The sequence below is a fragment of the Nannospalax galili genome, unplaced genomic scaffold (genome assembly GCF_000622305.1).
Source record: "Nannospalax galili isolate Female #2095 unplaced genomic scaffold, S.galili_v1.0 scaffold382, whole genome shotgun sequence".
Lineage (NCBI taxonomy): Eukaryota > Metazoa > Chordata > Mammalia > Rodentia > Spalacidae > Nannospalax > Nannospalax galili.
Genome location: NW_008348685.1, coordinates 2569445 through 2588219, shown reverse-complemented (window position 1 = coordinate 2588219; position 18775 = coordinate 2569445). Strand labels below are relative to the sequence as shown.

The window sequence follows — 18775 nt, the reverse complement described above, 5'->3', positions numbered from 1 at the left end:
AAACACTGTGCCAAAGGTCCTACAGCCAGCTCTAGAGACTCTCAGCAAGCACACAGCTGAGGGCCTCTCCACCAGCAAGCTGGCCTTGTTATCCCACCAGGTCCTTAACTGTCCCTTGTGGGCACCCCAAAACCCAACTTTCTTTCCTTCTTTCACGGTACCACTCTCACCTGCCTAGCCCTCTTCTTTAGACCTGACTCTCCCTTTGTTTCCCAAACCTTTACCTCCTGTCCCAGGACACAGACAAGTATTTTCAGACAATTTAGCCTTTATTTTTGAAAATAATTCTGTAGATTCCACTTTGTTCCATGAAACTGAGGTCAGGCAAGAAACAAAACCACACAAATTCTTCTCCAACCTGCCATCTGCATCCTGGCCTGGAAGGATGGGGGAATGCTTGGGGAGGCAGGCCCGAGCTGTCCTGCTTTCAGCTACTTCCTTCTGAGACTGCCACCATGAGCCAGTCCTCAAGGAGGAGCCTGTACAACAAAGCCAGGGGAAAGAGGTATGGGCACTCACTGCCCTCTACCAGGCCAGCACTGAGCCCTCCTAACGCAATATGGAGGGAACTGACTTTCAGAAAGGAGGGGCCCAGGAGCAAGAAGAGCGGGTACCCAAGCCAGGCTTTCTCCACCACCTTTCCCAACAGCTGAGCACTAGCTTAAAGGTCTTGCTTTTTCCTCTTGCACGTTCCATCTCACAACCACAAATTGCAGGCTGCAGGGAAAGGCAAGAGAAGCCAGGAGGCAGTAACTCTGGCAACCCAACAACTCCAATCCAACCCTAACAGCGAAACCCCTTTGGTTAGTCTCATTTGGCCACAAGTATGATCCTTCCCCCAAAACCCAGTCCCACACTAGGGGAAGGCAGAGAAAGGAGGGTAGGGACAGAAGGTACGCTCATGCACTGGCAGGAGCCTGGTCAGGGAGAATAGGCCTGGCAAAGAGAGCTGGAGTGGCCAACCTCTCTGTAGATGTCTGAGGGGAAAACTCAGGACACTATAATTCTGGCCTCAGTAAGAACAACTCTCCCCTACCACACAGTGGTTTCTTGTTTAATTTCCCTCAATATACCTCACAAGAGTTCTCCTGATCTGACTCCCTTGACAACGGGAGTATAACTCTCATTTTATGATTTAAGCACTCGAATGCCACTCTGGAAAAAAAAAAAGGAAAAGAAAGAAAAAGAAAAAAGAAGATACACAGACCCAAGAGGGAAACACAAGACAGGATGGTAAAGCCGGGAACTGCAGGCCTGTCTCAGATCATGACATGCCAAGGAAGGGACCCAGCAGGGAAAGGCAGATGTTGCTAATTCCAACTAGGATCATAGCCCTCCCAGGTCTGTGGGGGTGCCAGGTGGACACGCCGACCCCGGAACTGAAAGGTGACAATGCCCCGGTAGCCAGCCCTGGGAACACCAGACTTGAGGTCATCCATCACACCCAGGGCCTTAGCAAAGGCCTTGAAGCTGTCTCTGCTTGTGTACTGTACCCGCACCTCCCCCAGCTCCTTCCGATCATTGGTCCTCACTTTCTCCACCTGTAGCTGGGGGGCATCATAGACCCGGGCAAGGAAATCCCGGTCATAGGCCTCCCTCTGCAAGTATGACAGGTCCAACTGGGTGAAGGGCACAAACTGCTGGTTCAGCTTGATGAACTTCAGATGTTGGTCAAAGAACTGCCCATGGCTCACACCCTTGCGGCCAAAGGTCATAGTTCTCGAGATTTCTGGGCGTATACAGGCTCTCCCCTTCCGCTGCTCAGGTCTACGCATCCAGTCATCCCAGAAGGCTTTGGGCCACTTGGGCTCCAACTCAGCCCACAGCTCGGCCAACAGCAGCCAGCCCAGGCCAGGAAAGAAGTCTGTGCGATAGAGCAGCTCAGGCTTGCTTGAGTCCACCATCTGCTCCTTGCCGTTGTCATTCCAAGCAGACACACACCAGAGGGAAGGGTCAGCTCTCAGCAATGGGTAGGTGGCCTGAAAGTACTCAAAGAAGTCTGGTGCCACCTCCAGATCATCCTCTACCACCACAGCTGCTGGGAACTTGAACTTGTTGAAGATCTGGCCTAGTGCCCAACGGTAGTGCCTAGCGATCTTGTAGTAACCCTGGAACTTGCGGTGGTCAGACTGCACGGCAATGTTACTCAGGTCAGGCTGCCGGATGTGTGTGACTGCATTACCATAAGAAGCAATGACCTGGGCAGTCTCCTGGTGACCACAGTCCTGGCTGACAATAATGGGGAAGCGCTCAGCTGAAGGCCGATAATGCAACAGCTTGTCCAAGCAGCGGCGGACAGTGCTGCGATCACAGGCAATGACCAGGATAGGAATCACAGCTGGTGAGGGGGTCACAGGCACATGTGGCCGGGCTGGAGGGGCCACAGTGGGTACCCTCCACCTCTGGCTCCATAAAGCATGATGCTCCCTGATCTGCTGCAACAGTGCCCGCTGCCGCTCCAACTCCACCTCTGCGTCCTCGGCCAGGCGGATCACCTCCCGAGTGAGGCTGGCAGGGTCGTCATCAACAGCATTGTCCGAGAGCAGCTTGTCAGGCGCTGGGCGCGTCCAGAAGAAGAGGAGCAGGAGGGCATTCCAGGCCACAAAGAGGATAGCGCCCCACAGCACAAGCCCTGCAGACTGCTTCTTCAGCATCCTGGCCCCCACAGGGGAGGGCAGGCAAGGAACGGGCTCAAGACTGCCCTTGGCTTGCCTGGCTCACTTCCCACAGTGGGAGGGTGGTTCCTCTGGGTTGAGACTAGGAAGCAGCCATGCACCTAAAGAGAAGAGAGAGAAAGCCAACTGTCACCACAAATACATATAGTTCCACATGCCACAGGGTGGAGAACATGGGGGAAGGGGCAGACACAGGTGAGAAACTGAGGAAGCAGGGAAGCCAGGGGGTTGCAGGGTTAGGAGCACATGCTCCACCACTCCAAAATGAGTCCCTGAGACCTCAGGAAAGTGCTGTATGTTTGACAGAGGGGCAGAGAATGATGCTGGGAGAATTGAAGAGAGTTGAGAAATAATAATGCAATTAAATATGCCTACTCTGATTCCCTACCTGCTGTATTTCATTTCCCATCTTCCATCTGAAGTTTAGTTACGAAGAAGAGGCAAGACCATTTGGCTTCTATTCTTCAAATCTAACTACCCTAAAATTATTGACCTTAAAAATTAAACATCATATCTGACTTAATAAGAAACAGCAGAGGCATTCTCATGAATGTCAGGAGTAAAGCCGGGCTGTTAATAACACAGACATGCACTGACTCACACATTCATGTTTATGGAGGAACTAGCCACAATGGCCAAGGAATGGAATCAGCTTAGGTGCTACTGACAGATGAACAGATATACAAAATGTGGTATTGTTCAGCCACAAAGAATAAAATCCTGCCATTTTCAGGAAAAGAGATGGATCTCAAAGTCATCATGCAAAATCAGTGAGACATGGAAAAACAAATAATCACATTTTCTATCATTATGGAAGCTAAAAACAAAAAAAAATTTATGTGTATGAGTGTATTGACATGTGTTAAATGCACCCCTTTCATGCAATGCCTGTGGAGGTCAGAATAGGGCACCGGGTTCCCTGGAACTGAGTTAAAGATGATTGTTAGCCACCATGTGGGTGCTGGGAATCAAACCCTGGTCTGCTGCAAGAGCAGTCAGTGCTCTTAACCACTGAGCTGTCTCTCCAGCCCACTAAAAGAATTTTTAAAAGACAACTTGACAGTAGAGTAGGGATCATTAGGGAAGAGGAAGGAATCCAAAAGCCAGGAAGGAAGGAAGAGTTGGGGGGGGGATGGAGAAGACTGAAGCAGAAGAAATGCCTGTATGGTACTGCCCCAGGGAAACTCATCTGTACAAATGATATGCATTCATAATTATATTAATTTTTAAAAGCCATGCTGCCCATGATCTCAATGGCGAGTAATCGACCAAAGCAAATAATACTAAGTAAAGCAGCCAAAAAATGAAGGAAAAAAAAGTAAAACTGTATTTGCCGATACTGCAAGAATACTCTTGGAAAACTAGTTTAAAGAAATCAAGGATAAAAGTACACTAAATACTGATTTAAAGAAATCAAGGACAGGCCCGGCGTAGAGGCACATGCCTTTAATCCCAGTCCTCGGGAAGCAGAGGCAGGCGGATCTCTGTGAGTTCAAGGCCAGCCTGGTCTACATAGTAAGTTCCAGGACAGCTGGGGCTACTGGGAGACCCTGTCTCAAAAAAGACAAAAAAATTATAATAATAATTCAGCAACATTAAAAAAAAAATGCTTTTGTGGTGCTAGAGAGATGGCTCAGCAGTTAAGAGTACTGACTGTTCTTGCAGAGACCTGGGTTCAATTCCCAGTACCCTGGAGACTAACAACCATCCATAACTCCAGTTCCAGGGGATCTGATACATTCTTCTGACCTCTGCAGGCATTGCACACACAGGTGCACTTTATATGCATGCAGGCAAAACACTCACACACACAAACTAAAAATATTAAAAAATTAAAAAATGCTTTTGTATGGAGTACAAAATGACACTAAAATTCTCATGGAAAGGTAAGCATGAGACTATATGGGAAAATAATGAAGCAGAGGGGCTCTTCAATCAAAACTATGCCATAGGCCAGGCCTGGTGGCAACACCTCTAATCCCAGCACTTGGGAGGCAGAGGCAGGTGGATAGATTGAGGCCAGCTTGGTCTAGTAGGGGGTCCCAGGTCAGCTGGGCCTGTCTCAAAACAAACAACTGTGCTATAAATAAGCAGACTCCCCAACGGACCAGAACAGGACTGTAATTACTATATAGTCATTTGGAAAAGTGAAAAATTATATTTATATACAAATAAATTTTCATGTCAATCAGAAGTTTAAATATTAAAAAACTAAAGCGCTAGGAGAAAACATGGTACCCAGAAAGGCTCCCTAAGTATGACTCAAAAATATTTGATGCAATAAAAGAAAACTGATATATTTTCTTACTTGAAAGATTTTTGCATGGATTAAAAACACTATAGGCAAGTAAAAAAAATCAAATGACAAACAGAATCTCTGCAACACAGATTACAGATAATACTATACTACAAAAGAATTAGAAACTGAGAGGAGTGAGAGGTCAAGAATTCTACAGAAAATGAGCCAATAAGGGAAACTCACAGGAAACACATAACAGTCCTTACACAAGTCAAAATAGTGTTCAATTCACTCATAAGAAACATGAAAACTGAAGCTATCTTCAGATAATGTCTCTCACTCATTAGACTGGCAAAAAAATTTAAAAAAACTTGTCTTAGTCTCTTAGTGACAACTGAAGAACTTACGCTCTTAACTTGGGGCTGCAGACATTACAAAAGGATATTAGGAAGCTTTGAGAAGAGTGAATATGCTTATTACCATCTTGACTGTGGTGACAGTTTCATGGGCATGTACATAGCAAACTTAAATTATACCCTTTAAATACATGCAGTTTATTGTGTGTCAATTATACCTCAATAAAACTCTTTTTTAGGACATTAATAGTGTACAAAATAAAATTGGAATATAGGCAAAGGTCAAAGCATCCACATTAACTAACTGATAACTACTGGAGTAGGAAAAAGAATATCCCAATTCTTAGGGAATACACACAGAAATATTTAGAGGTAGAGGCCCATGACAAGAGTCCCTTGAATAGTTCAGAACAAAAACACCATGTATCTATACAGAGAGCCCAAATGGAGCAAAATGTTAATAACAGGTGAACTTGAGAAAAGTGGACAGGAATATCCATATGCCATTTTGAAAGGTCATTTTTATTCTTGCAACTTTTTTTTTATAAGTTTGAAACTATTTCCAAATAAAGTTTCTTAAAAATAAAATAAGACCCCATGAACCACACCTCTGATCAGCTTTATCTATCCATGGCCCAGCTGGGCACATCTGGAAGGACTGACACTCTGTTACTGTCTTCCCTCACTCACCTGCTCCTGCCAGGCCCAAAAGGGGTCAGGACACACAGTCAACAAGCAATGGTCTCGCCAACACGCCACAGGCCAGACCCCATTATTGAAAATATCTCAACTAATTCCCCGAGGGCTGCCAATTTTAAACCATATGATGCCACTGTCTTCCAGCCTCTGATCTCATCCTTCACATCCTAAAACTTCAGGCATGTATTTCTTGTGTCAACTTCTCTGACAGTTACCCTCTGACACTCACCCCAACCCTCTATCCCAGCCAAAACCCCGGGTCTGCATCCCTGAGATGTGTAAAAGGCTCTGGAATCTGTTTCTCTCCTGAAAAGACATTCCCAGTTCCTACTGCCACCACCTCCTAGACTCCAACCACCCCACAATTCCAGAACACCAGTACACTCTCAGGCCATTTCCACTCAGCTGTGGAATTATATTCCAATGTCATTAGGGCTCCTACACTAAAGTTTCCTGGGAGAATACAGAGATGCGTCCACTTCCAGTTTCTTCTCCATTCCCCTTCAGAATGTGGTTAATGTTGGAATTTTCCCTGTGTTCTAAGAGCCAGGATCCTTATATCCCCAACTTTCTGCTTCTAAGTGACTCAGTAGGAAAACGTCTTTAAAACAAAAGGATGGAAGGAAGACACGAAAGATTAAAGTTCGTGAACTGCAGTGCTGTCTGCAGCAATGGGATGGGACTGTTCTGGATTTGTCAATGGTCACCTTAGACCTCCAAATCCTCGGATTGGCAGTAAAACCTCAAAAAAAAAAAACAAAACCCACCTGTTTATCCTTCAAAAGACTCTCTTCAGATTACTTTTCATTCTTCTGTAGACACTGGAACTCGGCGGGACATGCCTACTCACATGCAGATCAAAGGAGTCTTGGATTACCTATCAGCACCCTGGATTTCTGGCGAGTCTACAAACATTTACAGTGGCTGGATGGGCCACAGGAAAAGCCCCCTCCCTCCCACTCCACCCCGGCCCTTCTCTATAAGCTCTCAAACAGAACTTGCTCCTTTTGCCATGAGAGAACACAATTTTCCATCCTAAGTCCTACCTGCCTTTCCACACAGATGCATCAAGATTCTTTGTACCATTTTCCTACTTATTCTCCAGGGCAGGATCTTCAGCTCTGTGCAGAAGTATATGTATACATACACAAACCATAAGTGGATGCACTCTGGCTGCTCCTGCAGGGAGCACTGCTGAGTCCTTTCCAGGCCACCATGAGCAGGGTACAGCAGTAAAAAGAGAAACCAGGGGCACTGACTGGCTGCTCTTAAAGAGGACCCAGGTTCGATTCCCAGCACCCACATGGTGGCTAACAACCATCTGTAACTCCAGTTCCAGGGGAATCTGATACTCTCTTCTAACCTCTGCAGGCGTTGCACAACATGGGTGTACTTATCTACATGCAGGCAATACATTCATACACACAAAATAAAAATAATAATTAAAAAACAAAAAAAAGAGGGAGAAGCCAGACAACCCAGAGGCAATGCTTGGCATCATCTTGTGTTTTTCCATATCTCCTGAGACTCAATTTTTTTCACCTCTAAAATAGAAATCTAATGGAATACCTTATGGGGTTGTTATAGGGATTGGCTGAGATAACCCATGTTGGATATTTACAACCGTGCCAGGTGTATGACAATGTAAATGCCAGGACATCTTCCTTGATGCTTTGAGATCATGAAGCCCACCTCCCCTTCACAATCATTAGCACCAGTACAACTTGCTCAACATCTGTCAAATTCTTTCAGGGACCACCTCCACCTGTGCTACCAAACTGCTGTGTTAAACCCTCCACATTCAGGAGATGTGCCTAAAACCAAACACTCTGTGTGGATGCCACACTCATCTACAACTCTGTAATTTCCAAATCCAAAATGCACTGAAAAACAGTTTTCTAAACTCATTTAACAATAAAATCTCACCCCACCTCATTTGGCAAAATCTGATCTAATGTGAGGCTATTTATAGTCTCCATCCTACTTCGTGTATCTACTCACACATTTTGCTAACAAAAATAAACACTGTGGATTATCATGCACTGCTCTGATTTAATAACAGATCAAATATACCAGATCAATTTTTTTTTGTTTTAAAAAAAGGCATTAATTCTTTTGGAATTTCATACATTGTCTTCTGATCATATTCACCTCTATTCTCATCCCAGATTCACCCCACCTCCTTACCACCCCAATTTCATATACAGTTTTAAAAATAGCCCATCGACTTCAATTTGTGCTGCCCATATACTCCTGGGCATAGGGTCGTCCACTGGAGCGTGGACCTATCAGGAACCATATCCTTAAAGAAAACTCCTCCTGAAGCCATCACTTGTCCATAGCTCCTCAGCCAGGGGTGGGGGCTCCTGTACCCCTTCCCCTTCATGCTCTATTCTAACATCTGAAACATATCTAGCCCTAGCAACTTCAGAATGAGGAAAATGGTACAAAAAGTTACCCTGGGGCTGGTGCCCCATTTTAAGTCCTCAACCATTTACCCCGAACTCTTTCCCTACTAAGAAATCCTGTTTTAAGTCAGAATTCTTGAAGTAGTTTCCCAGCTGATCTACCTGTGGCTTTCCTCTAAACACCCTTCCAGTAGCAAGAGTATCCTGATCCCATTAATATGCCTTAAAAGCCATCAGATGCTGCCACTGCCCACAGAAAAAAACTCAAATTCCTTAGTATGACATAAAAGGGTCTTCACAACAACTGGCCCACATCCTTTTTCAACCCCATCTCTACCATGAATGACACGGGTCTCATAAAACAGCCTCAGAAAGCTACTTACTTCCCCAATAAGTGCTTCTGTACATGTGTCTTTGCTCCTGAAATGTTACCCAGAACCCCACCTATAAGATGTAGACATTCTTTAAGGCCCAGTTCAGATGACTCCTGTAACATCCCAGGCAGAGCCAAGCCTCCCCACAACTCCTTCACAGCATACGATACAGTAATACAATCTGACACCCTACTTTCCTTGGCTCTTACCTTACTCCTCAGTGAAAAAGGCTCTAGGTCCTCAACACTTGTTACAGTGCTTGGTACATTTGTAAAGGTCAAGAGGCTATGGGAACCTGTTTGCACTATTAACTACACCAGGGAGAATGACGACCAAAACAGCAGCAAGAAAGTGAAGAATTGCACTTTCCAAAAATAACTACCACATATCCCAGCCCATTCTCTTCGTGGCAGGATACTCTTGATACTAGAGGGGTGTTTAGAGGGAAGCCACAGCTCCTCATTTGAAATGACAGATTCTCTTTCCTCCATAGGTAAGCATCCCTGTGCCCTCTTTCTGATTCAGAAGAGACCAATAATTTCAGAACTGAAGCTATCTGAGTGCACTAGTAGATCCTAAACGACAATACAAGCCCGGGATGTTGAAGCACACCTGCAATCCCTGCACTCAGGAGGCTGAGGTAGGAGGAATGCTGGAAACGAAGGCCAATCTGGGCTACAGAGCAAAACCACGTCTCAAAACAACAAAGGTAATAGTTTCCACCTGCTACTCTGCAGACGGACAGGACATCTAAAGGTACCCCAGTTGGCAATCTCAGCAAAGTTCCAACTAACTGCCAGAATCAACCACTAAATATGAAAGAAAACCTTCCAGGTGAGACAACCCCAGCCACATCTGACCGCAATCACATGAAAGACCATAAGCAAGAATCACACGGCTAAGATACTGACACTACCGTCAAGTTTGGTGGCGATTCATTACATAACACTAAGTACTGAAATAATGAATGAAATGGGATCTAAGCATCGATCAAGCAGGCCAAATGCTCCTCCCTGTCAACTCAGGCTCCAAGACAAATTTTTGAGACCTCCTCTACTCATATTCCATTTCTTATTAGGTACTTATTGACAAATAATAAATTGCCTCAAAACTTGCTGACTTAAAACTACAGCAATCACTTATTCCCTCACACAGTATCAAGAGATCAAGGATGTAGAAAATGTCACACAGAGGGGATGACCTATCTGTTCTGCAACATCTGGGCCTTGGGCTGGAAGACTCAAAAGCTAAAGGCTGGACTCCTCTAGATGTCTGTTCTCTTACACATCTGCAGGCTGATGTTGGTGTTAGTTGGGACCTTAGCTCGTGTGCTGGCTGGAACACCTCCATGTGGTCTTTCCATGTGGCTGAGGGTTCCTGTAACATGATGGCTGGGTTCCAAAGAGAAGGACTCCAAGAAGAAAAGCCAGCTGAAGCTATACCCTTTTCCTCATGTAGCCTTGGATCACTTCTGCCTTCTCAGTGCCCAAGGGAACCACTGGTCCCTAACATATTGAAGAGATGAGAATGACAAGCCCCAGGGAAGAGATCAAAGTTAAATTCCAACAACACACAGAATGGGATATTTATGCATAAAGCCATTTCAAGAAAATACAGTCTGTCTTATTTTCCTTTTAAAAGCAGAACTGTCAACCCTGAGCTGAGTCCTTACTATGGTTTATGAGATATGCCTCTAAGGCATAGACTCAAAACTAGCTTTGATTTTTCTAAGTTTTTACAACTCCTTTGGGGAAATTAACTAGCTAGGCCACACTACCAGCATGTTAATCTTTCAGTCAAATGCCAGGTGGCTTTGGGCAAGTCTTCCAATTCCTATGGGGTTTACTCAGTTGTTCCATTTGAAGAGCAGAGTCCTTTCTAGCACTTTTTTTTTTTTAAAAGAACAGAGCTTACGGAGCCCAAGCTAGCTGGTAACTGCCTGAGTGCTGAGATTGCATGTACTACGGTATCCAGCATCTGACACTCTTGATCCCATGCTTGCCCCTCTTTCTGGCAAGTGTTCCTTAAACAAGTCAACAACAAATAGTCAACTTCCAATGAGGAACAGAAAAGTGAAAGTCATTATCTAGCCTTAAACTTAAATATAGATACGGAAGGAATGTTAATTAAGTTTCTCCTATTTCTAGTTGCCCAGTATGCAAGGAAGCAAACTTTAAAAATCCGGAAGATGGCCAGGCGAGGTGAGGTGGCACACACCTTTAATCCAAGCACTCGGGAGGCAGAGGCAGGCGGATCTCTGAATTTGAGGCCAGCCTGGTCTCCATAGTGAATCCAGGCCAGCTGGGACCACAGGAAGATCCTGTCTCAACAACAACAACAACAACAAAAAAAAAAAATGCAGAAGACATGGACATGGACACGTCAGAGATCAAGGAAAGCTACGTGAATCACTTTCTTGTTCATTGTTAACACTCTTGTATCATGTACCAGGCTCCATCATTTCAGAGGGAAGAACTGAAAGGGAGTCAAAGCAGACACACTAAATAATTGAAGGGTTTAGAGAATAGGACCTAGTACTGAAGGGACACAGGTTATTCATCCGGGGGGCAGAGGTGGGTAAGGTGAAATCTAATGCTGGTATAGGAAAAAACACAAAGGCCTTGCAACCCAGCACAGCAAACCTGAACCAATCATTCCACATACTGGTGCCTCAGTATCCTCATCCATAAAGAGGCAAGGTTGATTTGGATATCTCCACAGTCCCTTATGTCTGGATGTTGATGACAATCTCCATTATTAATGTCCTTAAGAGACACTGAATTGAAACCTGTTGCACATGCCACCAAGTTTGAACATACCAGCAGTGCCTTCTGAAAAAAATCCAGAAGCAGGGATGTGGATGGGCCCTGTGGTCTCCATCCTAGGAAGGACCAAGTGGCAGTTACTGTAAAATGGGAAGTGTAAAGCCACCAGCAGTGTAAAAACTGACTAGTCTGCACAGTATTAAAACGACAAACAAAAAAGTTGGCCAGTGCCGGTCTCAGGTCTCAAACACGGGGGAAAACATTACAGCAGCAAAGGTTAATCAAAGAGTGACCCTTAGGCCACTCTTCCACCAGAACACTGGGCGCACCCCAGTCCCTCTGCTCGAGTTTGTAAAATTGGGGAGGGGGTGCCTCTTGGGGATTCCCTACTCCACACATAAGCAAAGAGGTGGATAAAAACTTTTCCTGTCAATTTACATATTTCAACATCGAGTCAATTTTTCCTTACGGCTCAGCAAATGCAACCCCTAGTAACTTAGGAAGACAAGACGCTGGAGTGAGGCTTGAAAAGGGCATTTTCCGTCCCAATGCCCCCGCCTCCTCGCCGGGATCCCCTCTCCCCTGCCCCGCACCCACGGGCACCCCACGGCCGGGTTTCACAGCAGCCCTCCGAGCCGCGGGCCGCCTCCTCCCCAGGCGGCCGAGCCTCGCCGCCGGGCGGAGCACCGAGCGACCCTCGGGCTGGAGCCGACTCCCGCGGGCCTCCCTCCCTCGCCCGCAGGGACAAGCCCCGGGGCTAGAAGGGCGCCGGAGTCCGGGCCCCACCTCACCGGATCCTCCGAACTTTCTCGGCCCGGAACCTGGCGGGCTCGGACCCGGCGCCCCAGCGTGTTCTCGGCCTCGCTCGTGCGGCTACCGCCCGATTCCCCGCCGGCCCTTCCTGAACGCCGGGCCGCCCCGGCGGCAACGTGGCCCTTCCCCGGGAGGGCGGGGTGGGGCGGCCCGCCCCAGCTCGCGCCCAGGGCCCCGGCCCGCCCCCACCCAGCCCCGGGCCAGTCCGCTGGCCCCGCCTCCCCGCCGCGTCCGGCAGACTTCCCAGCACAGGTCCAGGTCACCACAGCTGTTCTTCCGCCCCCCCCCCAACTTCGACGCGCAGTTACAGAAGTAGCTGCTTGTCCGGGGTCCTTCCCCCCTCCCAGGCGCAACTCCAAGGGCTGACACTCGAACCCACCCAGCCTCAGACCCTTCCTGGGCAGATTCTCGTGGGGAACACGGCGGGGAGCCCTCACCAGGCAAAGCATTCGCCATCGCCAAGCACCTGGGAGCCACTTCCTATACTTAAACCAGGGAAGTTGCAGGGTATGAGCTGGAGACACAGGAGAGGGGAGGCGACTGACTGGGGTACACAAGCAACAAGAACCGGGGTGCCAAAAGGGAAGCCAGGGAGGAAACACCTGCTGCCAAGGCGGTGGGAGTCAGTTGTTTCCGTTCTTGTTTTTTCCTTAGTAGGCAATGAGAGCTGTTAGTAAAAAGCAGACTGGCCTGCCCACCGGATAGAACCCTAGACCTAAGTGGGGAAGGAATCAATCACAGGCCTTTGTGGTAGCCCTGAAGGGATCAGGGACAGGGCCCTGAAGTGTCTGGTGGTCTGTATTCCTTGGACACTCTAAGGGGAAGAAATCTGAAAGGGAGGTGGAGGGACCCAGGGGAACAAGGAGGAAGCTCAGTAACAAACAACTTGATCAGAGCCATAAGCAAAGTCTGAGGGGGCAGAGGAAAGATGCTGCAATCCTGCTGAAGTGTCAGCAAGGGCTTCAGAACCCAGACTCTTTCTGAGGCCTAAGCCCATGGCATGCCTCAGCACAGGCCAGGTCTCATCAGATGAGCCACTTGAGATTCAGAGCCATCTCATGGAGCCTCTCCAACAACATCCTGCTGAACCTGACCACCAGCAGAAGCCTCAGCTCCTCCCTACTCACCCTGGTCACCTCTTTGAGGAGCTGGGAACCACAGACTGCTCAGTAGGTGACTTTCCAGAGGATCCTGCCGTTTGATCACCTGACATACTCAACATCAGATCCCGGTCTACATGCTTCCTCAGGGTGTTCCATGGCCCAAGCTACCCACGACTTTAGGTATGTATTTACTGAGTGATTTTTACTAATGTCTCAACTACATGACACCGGGACCTTTACAGAAGGTAGGGAATGCTGTAAATCTTCTATAGGCAGGTGAGGAGCTAAAACAAAACTGCAAGGGACACCAGGAGTACAGCCCCCTCCCCTAAGCCTCATTTCTTGGGCTCTACATACTCCCAGCTCTGCAGAGTCCATCATCATCCTCATTCTAGAGGACTCTGAGGTTCCAGGTGACAATTTGCTGTAAGTCATAAGCCATGGCCAGGTTCTAAACTCAGGCATTCCACCTCCCAAACGTGGCACCCATGCATCCTTGAATACTACTGCTGAGATGGCTGTGTGCCCACGTAACAGGAACACAGTGGGGCAGCAGAGAGATCTTGATAACAGCAGTGGGACCCCTGTCCTGAAGAAGAAAAGAGCTGACACAACAGTGCATCGGACTGTGCATGGGCGTGGTATGTGTACGCCCGATTTTCAGTTTAGCTGACTGCACAGACTGTGAAAGAAACCGGCCATGGTTGTGTCAGGCAAATGCCAATCCCTCTGCTCCTTGATCTTCCCTTTACTTCTGTTGAAAAGAAGTTGAAAGACTTAGAGCCCCAGCATACTCACGCTCAGTGCTAAAGTGTGAAGGAAAGTGAAAAGTTCCCTAGAAGTATAAAAAATTGGGAAACTGGTTTGATCCAAAATACAAGCTCAACTCATCATCTTGGACAAAACACATCCATAATGGGTGCTGAAAGGTGAGGAAGACTGACCACACAGGTCATGTCAGATCTTGCCAAGACTTTTCCTTCTAAGGCAGTTAGATGGGAAACAGATCAGGAGACCATAACCCACCAGCACCACATCCATCTCCATGCTCATTTGTCTAAATTCCAAGACTCACAAGGGGGCTATCCCAAGAAGAAAGGGCACAGCAGAGAACTGGGACAGCACAATTCTTGAACAGGAATAACAGAAAACATTTAGTCTAAGGAGCAAGAATCCAGAAGGTAAGTCATCATCAGAGACCGTGGGCTCTCCAGGTTTCCTGGGCAGGGGTAGTAAGGGAAGGGCAGAAACAAGAGCCCAGTGTCTAGACTCTAGGGATGAGCCTGGGATCATATTATGTGCAAATGGAAAAACAGGAAGATCTAGCCGCCTGATAAGAGAGCATTAAAATGGGTAACAAGCTTGCCTGCCTGCTCTACTACTGCCAAGAAAGAAGTAGAGAAAAGAAAATGGAAGTTATTCCAGGAAATTGCCTCTTATAAACTATGCCCTAGACACCTGAAATTGTTTGCAGTTTGGAAAGAATTCATGCTCTAATTTTAGGACTGAGTTTGGCTTGAAAGCATCAGTGGAAGTAAAACCAAAGTTTTAAACCCATGTTTCAGGTTCCTTTATCATTCCTCCCAGTATGTCCGTCCCCAAACATATGGAGACAGAGAAACTCAGCTGAGAAAAGAGATTAGAACAATGTATCACTGAGCAATGCCTCTGAATCTTTCATTAGCCTCCTTTTAAAATAAAGGTATAAATAAATTCAGCTATAACACCCATACAGTGTGTGGCTAAGGTTATCACTGGTCCTGGCTAACACCCTAACACCCATTGAGTGTGGTGCCCTAGCAATCTGGTGACCTCATAAGAAGCCTTGAGAGAAATGGCTGGTGAAACAGTCAGGTGAGGGCAGAGCTCTGTCAAGTGAAAGATGCTAGCTCACCCTAAGAAGGAAACATGTTATCAAGAAAGCTGTCAGGGCATGGAGTTTCTCTCCCTGGAGGTTTGCAGCAGAACCCAGGCAGTTTTGTCAGGTGTGATGCCATAAAGCAACTCACTACACAAGTGATTTCAGCATATGCCATTCCCCTTAGGCAAGTCCTTCCTGCTCAGGATTCCTTCTAATAGGAAAATCATCCCTAGTCTGTCTTCCTTTAAAGAGTGAGGGAAAGCTCCTAATGGACTGGACATGCCCAGTGGTATGAGCACTAGGTGACAAAACTCCTTGGTACTTTGGGCTCTGGAAGCACTAAAAGGACAGTAGGAACTCCCAAGTAGGATGAGGAAGGTCTTTTCACACAGCATGTAACCTGAGAGATGGCTCTGAAGGTATCGCACAGAGATCCTCAGGGATCACTGTAATCATTGTACATAAACATAGACTGGCCACCACGAATTTGATGAGTGAATCTGGGGAAGGTGATATAGCCAACCTGAGACCCACACATAGCAGCAGCCTGGCCCCAAAGGGACCAAGATGAGCCTCAGATAAGAGAAAGAACAGCTGAAGGCCTGGGTACCCACTCAGGCCTGACTACCCAGCCTTCAGGCTACTGGGGGTGGGGGTGGAGGTGGGGTGAGGAGACAAGGACTCAAGAATGGCAAGAAAGGACAGAAAGAAATGAAGGGAAAGAAAGAAATTCAACAAAGAGTAGGGTATAGAATTTTTAGTTACTGTCTCCAGTAAATGTGAGTCCTTTCTGTAACTGAGCTACTAAAAAGCAAAGAAGGGCTGGAAGGCAGACCTCCTGACCCTAGCCCTGGCCACCACAACCTGCTGTCAATACCCATACCACCTACTTTCTGCTGTTTATCATCACTGAGAAAAGCAGGCACCTTGGTATAGGTAAACTGAGTTTAAAGAAGCCTTCAAGGAAGGAGCAGGCAAGTGTGAAGACAACTTAAGGGACATCAGTTTGAAAACACTTGTCATCTTAAAGAACTGGGATATGACAGAGGAGGAAGAACCCAGCACTCACTCCAAGAAATGGAGTTCTATCCTCTAGCTAGAGACTAAACTTCCCCCTGCCCTTCTTTACTTTTCCACCCCACAAAGAGGCAAACTGCAAAGCTGAATGGGGTATCAGAGCCAATGCAGGATCTGACATAACCCTTCAATTCCAGTTTTCCTTAACTGTTCAGCTGTTCCACAAAACGATGATCCCAGATACTAAGAGCAACAAGATGGAGCAAATTCAGGACAGGCTTTAAATTAAGGATGTCTTCCAAGGCTTTTGTCAACCTGCTAATTCAATAAAAGAACACAATTTTCATTCAAAGCTTTTCTAGTGTAACTACTAAACAATCAAGTACAATCACTGTTACTGCTTAATAAGTAAAAGGCCCAGGATACTTTTTCAAAAACAAAATGATCCCATGTGCTCCTAGTGGCAATCTAGGTGAAGCATCTTCTTTCAAGAAGAGGACAACAGGGCAGAAGTTAAGTAACATAGCTCAGGTTGTACACTGACCAAGAAAGTCTGAGCTAGACCACAAATCTTACTGCTTCCCAAATCAAGTTCTGTGTCTCTGTTCTTCCCACTAGGCTTCATGACCAAAGCTTTCTTAATGGGAAAGAAAGAAAACAGACAATTTAGGAGGAAGCTATGGAAACCATTTCTATACTCCAGCCCCCACCTTCCTAAAGTCCTGTTATCAGTAGTTTCCCAAATAGAGCAGTCTGCCTCTGACAAGGTAGTCCAGTTCAGCCTAAGCACAAACCCATTTGAAATCCTATTACCTCCCTGATGGAGGCCTTTGAAGGTAACTAATCTAACAGTCCATTGGAAGCTTGATTTCTTCTCATGGTCTCCTTGACCTAACCTTACCTACCTAATCTCACAATCCTTTACCACACACCCCCTGCAGTAGCCTCAGATGGAATAGAACAGGAACAAGTCTGCTGCCTAAAAGACTGAAGGCATGAAGGAGAGGTGACACTTCCTGTGTGCCATCAGGATAAAGGTTCGTTCTTTCTCATCAGGGCACAGGAGATGCCCGGACTTCCTGCATGGCAGCATTCCCAATTCCCCATTCAACAGTCTGCACAGTGCAGCAAATAGTGAGAAAGAAGACGGGAACCTTACCTCTCTTTTCTTCCTTCAGTTGCTCCCCTGGAGATCAAACCCCCATCCAGCACTCCATTTCCAAAACTGAGAATCAAATCTACCAAAGTGCAGCTTCTCTCCTGTCCACGTCCAAAGTCCATGTCCCAGTGGACCCTGAGAGGGTGGAGTCTGGGGGGGAAGGGGTGTGTTCAGGCCCTTCCCCCCCCACTCTGCAGATGGCAGTGTCCCTCCCAGGTGTCTGTTACATCCCTTCATTCAGCTGGCTTATTAAGCTTAGAGGCTAGTTACAGACAGGTTCCAGGTACAATCCCATCTCAAGCTCAGGCAAGGGAAGTCATCCACTGTGAGGACTGGTCCATTTGTGTTCTGCTGGAGCTCAGAAGAAACAGGCTTTGAAACCCGCATGGCCCAGGAGACTGATTTCTGTGTTAACCTGCAGAACATTTAAACATTATGACACTCTAACCTAATATATACCCAAGTAGATTTCTAAGATCTCCGTATTTATTACATTCCTTTACTATGCTCATCATCAAAAACTTAACTCCTCCACAGTTATACAAAGTACCTACTTTATTCACATACTGCACCCCATGGCCGAGTACAAAGATAACGTCCCCCACTCTCTAATCCTATCTGCCAAGCTTCTTAGGGTGTTGAGTGTTTTGATCCCCTAGCTCTTATCGACTGAACTAAATCCTTTCCAGACCTAGATGTTGGCACCTTCCCTGCTTCCTTCCCTTCAGCCCTCATGCCCCCACCGTTGCCCAAACTATGCCAAGGATGTAATTCCCAACCTCCATCCCACTCCTTCACTGGGCCACTCCGGAGAGCACTCTTCTGAGATATGAGGCCCGGGTCCTCCTTGCCATAGTCGTCTCCCACTTCCCAAGCCCTCCCAGTGGCCCCTCTGAGTTTATACCTAAACACACTCAGACACACAGCACCCCTCTTCCTGTAGGGGCGTGGCGTACACACCCCCCCCCCCCCCCCCCCCCCCCGCCAAGACTTAACTCCTCCCATCGTTCGCTCGGAACCCAGCGCTCAGCGACCCCACGGCAGACACACCGAGCTCCTCCCTGGACCAGCGCCGAGGATCCCCCCTCCCTCCCTCCCCGCGCGGGCCTCTTACCTGCACCCCACCCATCCGGTCCGGGCTGGGAGCCTCGGCCCGCCCCAGTCCAGGTCCTGGTCCCCAGCCCGGGCCGGGTCCCAGCCGCCAACAGGCCCCACCCCCTCGACCCCCTGCGGCCCGGCCCTCCCCTCGCACTCCTTTCCCCCTCCCACCAGCCACCGCAGCCACTTCCGCCCGCCCTCCGGAAGT

General features: G+C 47.4%; 1 protein-coding gene across 6 annotated transcripts; it reads right to left on the bottom strand.

Annotated features, from left to right (window-relative positions):
- Positions 1–250: 250 nt before the first annotated feature.
- On the bottom strand, positions 251–18708 carry Mgat1 (mannosyl (alpha-1,3-)-glycoprotein beta-1,2-N-acetylglucosaminyltransferase). 6 transcript variants are annotated; one of them, XM_008845965.3, is made up of 3 exons: positions 18584–18708; positions 17470–17884; positions 251–2776 (listed from the first exon to the last, which is right to left on the bottom strand). In XM_008845965.3, the coding sequence occupies exon 3, from the start codon at positions 2652–2654 to the stop codon at positions 1311–1313; it is 1344 nt and encodes a 447-aa protein (XP_008844187.1). In that variant the 5' UTR covers positions 2655–2776; positions 17470–17884; positions 18584–18708; the 3' UTR covers positions 251–1310. The 6 variants fall into 6 exon arrangements, with proteins under 6 accessions (XP_008844187.1, XP_029425658.1, XP_017656810.1 ...); XM_029569798.1 differs by lacking the exon at positions 18584–18708 and adding an exon at positions 18466–18485; XM_017801321.2 differs by lacking the exon at positions 18584–18708 and adding an exon at positions 18374–18394.
- Positions 18709–18775: the final 67 nt, after the last annotated feature.